Source organism: Bombina bombina, chromosome 2, assembly GCF_027579735.1.
Source record: "Bombina bombina isolate aBomBom1 chromosome 2, aBomBom1.pri, whole genome shotgun sequence".
NCBI classification, from domain to species: domain Eukaryota; kingdom Metazoa; phylum Chordata; class Amphibia; order Anura; family Bombinatoridae; genus Bombina; species Bombina bombina.
The window spans coordinates 735,044,196-735,056,365 of NC_069500.1; the positions used below are offsets into that span (position 1 = coordinate 735,044,196).

A 12,170-nucleotide genomic window follows, 5' to 3' on the forward strand; every position below is an offset into this window, starting at 1 on the left:
CTAATAGTAAAGTACAGTTTGCAACTGGGCTTGTAGGTTTGGTTCTCTGTCCCGTAGCTCATAAGCTGCCCAGGTTAGCAGTCCAGGTTAACCCTCAACCAGTTTAGTCCCCTCCTTGGCTGTCATTCCTGGTCTGCCAGGGCTACTCCCCTCCCAACTGCAGTATCTGTTTAGGTGTAAACAAAGACCTAAGCGCTGAAAAGAGGAAGAAACTCAGTCACTGATAAATAAACCGAACACAAAGGCACAATTAGACCCACAAGAGAAATCATAGGTAGAAGTCAGCTGAAGTCAAGACTGCAGCCACTGTCTCACAGGATTAACAGCATAATCACAATTAAACATACAGGTGAGTGAGGGAAATAGCCCTATGTGGCACAGAGGCAGGGCATGACATCTGTAACCACAGCCTGTATGGCATGGCCCCTATACCATTGTTTTAAGGAGAGACGTGTTCATTTGCAGGCTTCAGATCCTGATGGATGTGTAGATCATCAGCTACCGCAATTAGATGACATTTTACTCCTCTCTCTCATATGTGTGCGTCTCATCCTCTATTCTTTATATGTTGTTGATAATCATTCTACACTGTCAAAGTCGTCGTGTCTTCTCTCTGTCTCATATTTCCTTACCAGCTGATGTTGGTGATCACTGCCCTGTTTTTGTTTTTTTCAATAAATGTTCGTTTTAGTGAATTAAAGAGGTTAGTCGACTGCCCTCTCTCTTGGGACATGTTGGGTGCTTGTGTTCCTATCATCTATCTGTCTGTCTGTCTATCTATCTATCTATCTATCTATCTATCTATCTATCTATCTATCTATCTATCTATCTATCTACTGTATCTATCTATCTATCTATCTATCTATCTATCTATCTATCTATCTATCTATCTATTATATATATATATATATATATACAGTATGTCTGTCAATTTATATCTGTATCTGTCTATCTATCTATCTATCTGTCTATCTATCTATCTATCTATCTATCTATTATATATATATATATATATGTCAGTCTGTCTGTCAATTTATATCTGTATCTGTCTATCATCTATCTATCTATCTATCTATCTATCTATCTATCTATCTATCTATCTATCTATCTATCTATCTATCTATCTATCTATCTATCTATCTATCTATCTATCTATCTATATCTGTCTATTTATATCTGTATCTGTCTATCTATTATCTATTCATCTATCATCTATCTATCATCTCTCTATCAATCTCTCTCTATCCAAGAAATATAAGAAACGAGTATGATATAAAATTATGTGTGTTTATGTATGTATGAGATTGGATCAGATTCTTGTAGAAAATTGTAGATAAGAGTTTTTTATTAATGAAATTTATCTCACTCACTTCCTGTTACACTGTAGTAAAATGTTACATTTTTTTATGTTCTCAATTTAAAGGGATACTGAGCCCAAAAAAATTCTTTCATGATTCAGATAGTGTGCAATTTTAAGCAACTTTCTAATTTACACATTTTCCTTCTTTCTCTTGGTATCTTTATTTTAAAAAGCATGAATCTAAGCTTACCAGCCGGCCCATTTTTGGTTCAGCAACCTGTATAGCGCATGTTGGTTGGTCGCTGCATTTAGCCAGATTACAAGTGGATCGCTAATTTGCCCATTTGTGGGCACACAATAAGCGGTAGCAAATAACCCACCAAATAAATTAACCAGAGGTTAGATCTCTGGTTCATTTTCAAAGTAACCCCCAATTGCCCCCAAAATAAAGTATATTCTAATAAAAAAAAACGTGCAAAAGCAATTTTTAGAGGTTAAATTTGGCGGGTCTGGGTGTTAGAAAAAAAAGGGCACTGAATAGTGCCTTTACATTGTGGTCTATGGAAACTGTGCGTTCACTGTAAATATATATGTATATGCTTATATACATATATATTTATGTTTTAATATGTGTACACATATATATTTAAAATTGCTGCCCGTCACTGCGCGACTTACCCGTTTTGCAGCGCTAGTTCTCATGAGAACGAGGCTCCCATTGGAGCCTTTGGAAGCGCACTCTATTAAATGCAGGGCTTCCATGCAATGCGAACAACGCAAGGTCGCGTTCGAATTGTGGGCCACTTACAATACCAGTGCATAATTATGTGCGCTGGTATTACGAGTGGAGAGAAATATTGCGCTTACGAAAGAGAAATTTTGCGCTCTACTCGTAAACTGGCCCTTAGTGTTTCAACACTATTTGTATATTTAATATCTCATTGTTTATTTAATTTCACTCTGGTTTGGCATTTTAATGTACTTTATTATATGCCTAGATTGTCATCATCCTTTGTTAATAAACATATATATGTTAATAGATATATACGGTCCCCACCCACATAGTGGTATTTGTCTTCTCAAATTATATCGTTTTATTAAAGGGATATGAACCCCCAAAAAATGATTTGGTGATTCAGACAGAGCATACCATTTTTAAAAAGTTTCAAATTTGCTTAGTTCCCATGATATTCTGTGTTGAAGAGATACCTAGGTAGGCATCTGGAGCACTATATAGCAGGAGATAGTGCTGCCATTTAGTGCTTTTGCAAATGAATAACAATCTTGCAAAACTGCTGCCATATAGTGCTCCAGAAATAGTCAGGCACCTATGCTAACTTCCCTGCTTTTCAACACAAGATACCAAGAGAACAAAGACAATTGATAATAGAAGTAAATTCTAAAGTTGTCTTAAGTTGTATGCTCTATCTGAATCATGAAAGAAAAAAACATTTGGATTTCATGTGCTCATTAGGGCAGAATATGATTGGCCTTCATTTTAAAATTTTCAAAGTATTTGAAAGCATGGGTAGAAACGAGTAAAACACATTTATTATGGGACTTTGGGATTTTTAAACTCACAGGGTATCTAGCTGGGATTATGTTATAGAGAGCAAGAGATAACATGTAGATAGCAGCAGTGTTTTGTGAAAACAGATCACATACAGGTACTTCTATGGTAATGCATCAGGGGCATAAAGAGGTCATTGGGGTGTCTGTAAATCACTGAGCTTGCAGTACAGACCTATTAGCAAGATAACACATATATAAAACACAGGCACCGGTGCATACATTATACAAACAATAGCTCTTTCACTGTATCTCTAGCTTGATATTGGGGGCAACTGTCTTTTTGTGTCCTATTTCCTTTTTTCACAGTACGCAGATGGTGAACTGTGAGCTTTTTTCACCATTTGGTTGATCCATCATCTAGTGTGTGGGTGTTCACTTTCTGCCTCTCTCTGGATGATAGCTGTTTGCCTTATTCCTAATCCGATGTAAGATCAACACAGTGGGCATCTACTAACCAGGGGACCTGTGAATTGCAGGTGGCTCATCAATGCTTTCTGGCAGCCACTAGACTTGCCTGGGGAGCAGGAAGAATGTAACACTGTTATTTACAGAAGGCACTAAACTCCATTCCCCTGTCCCCTTTGACTGAAACTGCACGCACACCTGAGAAATTGAGAGCATTTAGTTTGACAATGATATGAACTGACATGGAATATAACACCTGGGTTTACACAAGTATCCTTATGGTCCCTAAACATCTACCCAGCAAGCCCACATCCTGAATATCCTCACATCCTAGTTTGTGAAAGAAGTCAAAATTAAACTTAAATGGATTGAATAAAGCATGCCATTTTAAACAACTTTCCAATTTACTCCCATTATCAATTTAGTTTAATACTCTTCATATCCTTTGTTAAATAGTAATCCTAGGTGAGCTCAGGAACGTGCACGTGTCTATAGCAATCTGGCAGCAGTGTTAGACTGCTAAAGACACGTGCACACTCCTGAGCTCCTATCAGCCTACATAGGTTTACTCTTCAAAAAGAATGCTAAGAGAACAATGCATATTTGATAATACAAGTATATTGGAAAGTTGTTTAAAATTGCATGCGCTATCTAAAATGTTTAATTAATTTTGACTGTACTCTCCATTTAAGCTTAGATTTTGCACTTTAACAAGATTCTAAACTGAATATCAAATATACAAAAAACAACATTTTATTAAGCAGTAAAATAAAAATGCAAATCACTAATTAGTCTTATTTTCTTGTAATTTACCTTGAGTATTTTGGTTCATCCCCCAGAGAGGCTGGAATACATACATTATACTATAGTATGCAGTAGTTGCCTGATTCTTCCTTACACATTGATAACTGAGATCAGTGCACAAGTTTATTTATATCTATCAATAACTGGCCATGGCAGGGGAGATAAGCTGAACATACTCAAAGAGTATGTTTATAACCATTTTTTATTCATATATAACCCAGCGTTTCTCAATGCACTAAATGCCATAGAGCTACAATTGCCTGGGTGCTCGAAAATATATTCCTCCATACATTGGCACCCACAGGTCCTGTAAAGAATAAAATTATCTTCTTACTTATCATAAAAATAAAAACAAGGTCAAAGTTCCAACCCTGATTGGAGCCTTTGTCAAAAGCAACCTGTTCTCCACAGAAATAAATAAAACATTCATGTATCGTTGATAGAAAACTAATGAAAACTGTTTTGTTTTTTTCACAGATGGAGATGGCAGTGTCCCAGGAAGTGGAGACCATCAACTGTCTCCTGAGTGGCGTCTTGCCCCTTGCGTCACACATCAGCCGAGCAGCCTTGGCTGTGCTCTTCTTTGTGCGGTTTGGGATCCTAGCGGTTGGAACTTGGACTATCTGGAGAGATGAGGAGAAAGACTTTACATGTAACTCTTCACGATTGCTTTGCTCCACCAGTTGTTTTGATGAATTTTCACCCATATCCTCGTTTAATCTCTTTTCACTGCAGCTGGTGGTCCTGATCACACATGGTCTCTCTGTGGCCTGCTACATAAGGCTGGGCTCTATAAGAAAGGGAGCCTGGGTGCAGTTTAGAAACATAAGGGTTCAGGTAAAGTTGCACATCCTCTGGCTCCTGAGCAGAGCAATCATTGAGGGCCTCTTCATCTTCACTTACTGCAAAGTATCTGGAGGATTTCTACGCCCAGCTGTAACTCAGTGCCACTCTCAGTTGTGTGAAGAACAAATTATTTGTACAGATCAGACTTCATACATAAAAAATATCTTGAACTTGTGTATATGCACAGCATCAGCTGCCAGTGGATTCATCTGCTTGAAGGAGATAGTAGAATCTCTAAAAAACCAACAACTGGCCAGAAGCCTCTCATACAGCCCACTGCTCATAGAAAATCACTACTTCTGCTCCAACACCTGCAATGAAAAGCCGTCTTTCAAGAATCATCCTTCTAAACACACGGAGTCATGTTAAAGAGACAGTAAACACCTTGAGGTTTTATATAAAATGTTAAGTTATGTGTAATGAAACAACTTTGCAATGCATTTTGATTATTTATTTTGCCACCTTTTCATTTATTTTAGCTCTGAAATTTGAGCAAATTCTAATTCTCAGAACTTGAATGCATCTGCTGACTTCTCAAGGATATCTATGCTACATATCTGCCTCTAATTGACTTGAACTGATAACAAATGCAAAACAATGCACTCTATACTAACTTTATGACCGTGGCTAGCCTTGTTCTCTGAGGACTAAAGCCCAGATTGGCTCCTCCAAATAATGTAAATGATGGGTGGAGTTTGGCTGTTGAAAAATAGTTGCAGTAAAAAAGGATGTTAATCTGTTTATAAAATGTTAAGACTTGGCTGTTATGTTATTATATAGCAACACACCAGAAATGTCTTGTAATTACAAGGTGTTTACTGTCCCTTTAATTAGAAATTCTACCCTCAACAACCAAGAGATTATATGTACATAAAAAGGCAACTAGCTATGGTCAAATAAAAATTTCACATCAAAGCATTTCTATCAGCTCCGGAGTCTTAGGTCTGATGATCTAAATCTCTCCACTCAGGTGAGACAAATGGAATCCACAGCACCAATTAGGTAAAAGAAAATACCTTTATTTTCACATTACATGCGACGTTTCGGCCTTCACAGCCTTAATCATGCATACCACTCAGGTGAGATGATCTTAGAAGTCTCATCAGTTCAACGAGGTCCCACAAATGCTACTTTGAGATATGTTTATCACACGATACAGGTTTTTGTATGTGAAGGAGAGACTCCTATATAACAATATAAGGCCTAAAAACAAATTCCAAAGATTTTGTGTGATTTCTCTCATTGGCGGTGAGTTTTTGATCATTAAGCCCTCATTGAGGACACATGCCAATGAGAAGATTATCACAGTAAACATAACAACTTCTTCAATAAATGCAAATTAACAAACAATAATGCATTGTAATTGTGCATTGGAACCCATTTTTTTTCTTTCATGATTCGCATAGAGAACACAATTTTAAACAACTTTCCAAATGACTTCTATTATCAAATTTGTTTGGTTCTCTTGGTATCTTTTGTTGAAATAGATATCTAAGTAGGCTCAGGTGCTGCTGATTGGTGGCTGCACATATTGGCTCACCATGTGCATTGCTGTTTCTTCAACAAAGGATACCAGTAAAATGAAGTAAATTAGATACTATATAATAGAAGCAAATTGGAACATTGTTTAAAATTGTATGTTGTATCTGAATCATAATTTTTTTTTTTTGGGTTTCATGTCCCTTTAAATTATAAATGTAATGAACTGAAAATATCTTTGGTCAACTGCAATCTGTACCAAGAGTCAGTAGTTCCTTGTTGTGTCAATATTAAAATCCCATGTAGCTTTATGATCTGGATTTATTTTTATGCTCACCAACTTTGGGATATACGTATGCATTACCAATGTATCTGCACAAAGGCTGATCATTTTATGTTTATGATCATCTTGTATTAAAATTCACATATGTATTTACATGTATATACGTAGGTTAGGTATGGATGTTGCTGTTAACTTGTTGTTACCTGTTGTTACCATGGTGGCCAAACTTAATGAGGCCACAGCACACAGATGATAGCTATTATCATTCCACCAATCAGAATGTTTGTTACCTTTTAAAAAGCATATGTATTTTTTATGTTTTGTATAATAGCCTGAGGAAACAGCCCTTCTGAGGCTGAGAAACACATTGGTTTTAAATAAAGCATTGTTTTTATTATATACACTTGCTTTTGCTTGGATCTTGTTATTCCATATCTTATGGATTGGAGCGAAACCTGTTTGGCATTGGAGATCAGTCTGCTGGGCGGCTGAGAAGTCCCATCCTAGCTGTATTGCACCTGCAGGTGCTTTTTATGCTGTAAGTGGGACCTAAACATTACACTCTGCTCACTCAAAACTGTACTGGGCTATGGTGGTTCCCTTTTTATCTTCATATAGGAGCCGACTGTGAGTGTTCTGGAATCACTTTGACCTGTGCAGCTGCTTGCCTCGATACAGTGAGCTGGACTACTGAGAAGCTCCAGTCTGCCCTGCTAGCACCATTGGGTGCATCATGCTTGTGAGTAGCCATTTGTTACACTTACATTATTACCTGTCACGGTGGTACTAGGCCATTTTTGCACCTCTGTTTTTTTCCTTTTCCAGATTACCTTCACCTTCAGGATTTGACCATCCTCTGACAGAGTGCTGCCTTTTCATTCAGGATTGATTATGGACTTATGCTTTGTTTGGCTTTAGTTGGTATGCTGTATATTGTGTATATTTGTTATTTATCACATTGGCTAGGAAGTGCCCCTTATAGGAGATTTGGACTAGTAAGTACATTTTTCCTTTTTTTTTAACTGCAATCTTTGTATTCTATATCAGGTGTGCCCAACCTTTTTTGTATGGGGAGGGGTCAGTCACTATTTGTAGTATTGTCCGAGGAGGGGGAGGGGGCACTTTGCATTATACCTACAATTATTGTAAAAGTAACACCTCAAAATAAAACTATTATATTTTGTAAATTTTTAGTTAAAACTTCACAGGAAATTAGTTATTTGTAAACTGAGGCGTATGTAGGGTTAAATTCACTAACATTGGTACAAATACACACAAAGGAACAGTTTAGACAAAATGAACATTCAGGATTCAGATAGAGAGAGCAATTTTAAACAAGTTTACAAATTACTTCTGTTATGAAATTTGCTGCATTCTCTTAATATCCTTTTTTGAAGAATAAATCTAGATAGGCTGATAGGAGTGTAGGAGCATGCATGACACACTCTATGCAGTCTATAGCAGCAGTGTTTGCAACTATGTATAACATTACTATAAACATTGTTGCAAACACTTCTTTCAGATGGCTAAAGACACGTGCACGCTCCTGGGCTCCCCTAGGATTACTCTTTAATAAAGGATAGCAATAGAACCAAACAAAATGTATAATATAAGTAAATTGGAAAGTTGCCTCAAATTGTATGCTCCATTTGAAGCATAAAAGAAAAAACATAGTTTCATGTCCCTTTGAAAAGAATTATAGAACTGTTTTTTAAAAACAAAAAACTTTGGCTTTGAGACATGGTATGGGTTTCGCCTGGCTCTATATAAAAAGGCCAAAACAAATGTTGCAATCAGGTAGTTTTCCTTTAAAGTTTATGTATAAATATTGTGTGTAAATGGTCCCCTCCCAACGACAGCTGTAAAAGGGGAAAAAAACAGAGGCAACGTGAGCAAAGTCCAGTTTAACTTCCTCTTTACCAAATGCAAAGATCCCTAAGGCAGGTGCAATCCATGGAGATGTAAACTAGCACCTGGGTAACAAATGACCTGCTGAATGTGATAGAATGTCACCATCTATACAGAGCTAAAATCATATTACACACATACATAGTTTCTAAACCAACCTGGAGTCTTTTATTTGTTTTTTTGTGTATGGCACTCTGCCCAAACAATCAGTTTATTAATAAGGAATATTTAAATGTTATCTTTATTACAATAGGTTATTATAGGTTTATACCTAAATAGAATTAGAGATCTTTTAATCAATCAATTTGAAATCTTGTGCAGATCTGAGTGATAAAAAAAATGAAACCCTTGTAATATGCATTAACATTGCAATGCTGGTTAATAAAGCTGGAATATTGAAAAATTCAAAAGGCTAACTGTGAAGGATTTAACAATAAGTAATAATAAATTATAAAAGTGATATTGTATTTATTGGTTTATGTTAGTAGTAATTCTAAATAGAAAATGCTAAATTCCTTAAGTATTTTGCATTTGAATTGATTACATGACTAGATTCAGTCTGAACCTAAGGCTTGATGATCAAAATCTCACCAGCATGGAGAGAAATCTAACAAAATCTTTTGAGGCTTTTTTGAGCATTATATTGTAACTAGTGTTAAAGCCTGTGTAACATGGGCCAAAATGTGTCCAACTCCCTCCCCCCTCTCTTTTACCCACCTCTCCCTCCAAGAACCTTTCCCTACCTCTCTCCCTCACCCCCTCCCTTCTTCCCCCTCCCAACATTTTTTTTCCTGCAGCGCAGAGGTCCCACCCGCTCCCTATCTATCTATCTATCTATCATCTATCTATCTATCTATCTATCTATCTATCTATCTATCTATCTATCTATCTATCCCTATTCCCCTATCTCTCTGTCCCTCTATCTCTCTGTCCCTCTATCTCTCTGTCCCTCTATCTCTGTCCCTATATCTCTCTGTCCCTATCTATCCCTATATCTCTAGCCGTATCCCTCTATCAACATTTTTTCCCCCCCGCAGCACGGCGGTCCCAACTGTATTTTTTTTCTGTAGTGTAGCTGCCCCCCCATTACCCTAACCCCTTCCCCCTTCCAAATCTATTGCCCACCCTCTAATCCCCGCTCCACTATAGGAGCCCCCTCTCCCTCCTTCCCATTCACTGCTGCTCTAAACCTTTTTTTTCTCTAGCGTAGCGGTTTCACCCGCTCCTGGTACCTCTGCAAGACTATTTCTGCACTGCCCCACTCGTGGGACATGCAGAAATAGCACAATCTTGCTACTTTTCGCTATCCCTCTATCTTTATTCCTCTATCCCTCCCTCTCTGCTTCGGTACCTCTGCAAGACTATTTCTGCACTGCGCCACTCGTAGGGCATGCTGAAATACCGCAATCTCGCTACTTTTAGTGAGATTGTGGCATAGAGAGGCCCAGGACAGCAGCGTCATACAGGGTATGACACTAGTCCTTAAGGGCTTAATGACCAGCGCTGTTTTCACGCAGTCTCTACTGCGCATCGGCGCTGGTCATTTAGGGGTTAAGGCCGGGTATGTTTGTCTCATGCTGCAGAGTTTCCTCTTCACATCTAGAACCCTGTATAGTAGGAATATGCATTTGTCTAATTCTGCAGCAAACAAATGGCAAATATGATGACCACCAGCACCATTCGGCTCTTTTCAGAGCTAGATTTCTTCTTTTGAAAGTGCAACACACTAAGATCTGGATTTGCACAAAAAAGAGATAAATGCTGCTGGCAGACACCATATTTGGTATTTGTTTTCAGAATTAGACTAATGCACATCCCCTACTGTATAGCAAGATAAACCGCTCTAAAGCTAAAATGTACCTTTCTATAATTCTCTGAGGGACATTGCAGTACTGACAAGACTGCTGGATGGCTAGAGCGCTGATTAAATTAAAGTTCAAACCGTTACCTCACAAAAAAAAAAAAAGAGTTTTGAAGGGATTTGCCCCAAAAATAAAGTAAAGTGTGCCTTAATAAAATAAAAATTAGTTGCATCTTTATATTAAAAATAACTACACAAAGCAGTTTTTAGGGTTTAAAGTGCGTGGGTTTAAAGTTTTTAGGGTTTAAACCGTCACTGAAAAGTGCCATTACATTGCGGTCTATGGGCACTGTGTAATTACTATAAATATATATGTATATTCTTATATACACATATATTTGTGTTAATATGTGTATATATATATATTTAATATTTGCTGCGCTAGGTTCTCAGCCGTGTCTGACGGCATGAGAAAGAGACTCCCATTGGAGCCTATGGAAGCGTTTTCGTGAGTGCAAAGCTTCCATGCAATATGAACACGAGGTTGTGTTCACATTGCGCTTTACTTGTGCAAATATCGTGCTTGCATAAGCTATATTTTGCACTCCACTCGTAATCTGGCCCTTAGTGTGAGAGTATTAATTACTATAGCAAATTTATACTAATTTATATCACAAAGGCTTTTAAAATATGTTTAGCACTCCCCAGTTCAATTTCATGTGAGATTAGGTATAGACTATTTTCACTAAGGGCACCAGTCTAAGTTCAATTTGTCTGCCTAGGAATGTGCTTGAAAGTTTAGCATACAATGAATAAGGACAAGCAGTGAAAAAAAACTAAATTTATGCTTACCTGATAAATTTATTTCTTGACACAGTGAGTCCACGGATCATCATCAATTACTGTTGGGAATATCACTCCCCTACCCACAATCCCCCAGTCATTCAACCAAAGGGAAAGGAGAGAAAGGAAGTAACACGAGGTGCCTGAGGTTCATATATAAAGAAATTGTCTGAATACAGGGCGGGCCGTGGACTCACCGTGTCAAGAAATAAATAAATGTATCAGGTAAGCATAAATTTCGTTTTCTTTCTAATGACACAGTGAGTCCACGGATCATCAACAATTACTGTTGGGAACCAATTCCCAAGCCAGAGGACACAGATGATAAGGGGGGGGACAAGACAGGAACCTAAACAGAAGGCACCACTGCTTGAAGAACCTTTCTCCCAAAAGAAGCCTCAGCCGAGGAAAAAGTATCGAATTTATAGAATTTTGAAAAAGTGTGCAAAGATGACCAAGTTGCAGCCTTGCATATCTGTTCCACAGAAGCTTCATTTCTGAAGGCCCAGGAAGAAGAAACAGCCCTTGTGGAATGAGCTGTGATTTTCTCAGTAGGTTGCTGTCCAGCAGTCTCATATGCCAAGCGAACAACGCTCTTCAGCCAAAGGGAAAGTGAAGTAGCCGTAGCTTTCTGACCCTTGCGTTTCCCAGTAAAGCAAACAATGCAGAAGACTGACGAAAGTCCTTAGTTGCCTGCAAATAAAATTTTAGCGCTCGAACAACATCCAGATTATGCAACAAACATTCTTTGTGAGAAGATGGATTAGGACACAAGCAAGGTACAACGATTTCCTGATTAATATTCTTGACCAAAACAACCTTGGGTAGGAAACCAAACTTAGTACGGCTTAGTTTGGCATTCTGACGAGAAGCCATGAGATCCAATTCCGGCTGTCCCCACTTGAGGGTCAAGCTGAAAAACACATCCG

The 12,170-nt window shown here is 37.9% G+C and overlaps 1 protein-coding gene across 1 annotated transcript; it reads left to right on the forward strand.

The window, feature by feature from the left end:
• Positions 1 to 233: 233 nt before the first annotated feature.
• On the forward strand, positions 234 to 7,088 carry LOC128647981 (gap junction beta-7 protein-like). Its single transcript, XM_053700661.1, has 2 exons — positions 234 to 349; positions 4,559 to 7,088. Exon 2 carries the CDS (start codon positions 4,559 to 4,561, stop codon positions 5,294 to 5,296), a length of 738 nt encoding a protein of 245 aa, XP_053556636.1. The 5' UTR covers positions 234 to 349; the 3' UTR covers positions 5,297 to 7,088.
• The last annotated feature ends 5,082 nt before the right edge of the window (positions 7,089 to 12,170 follow it).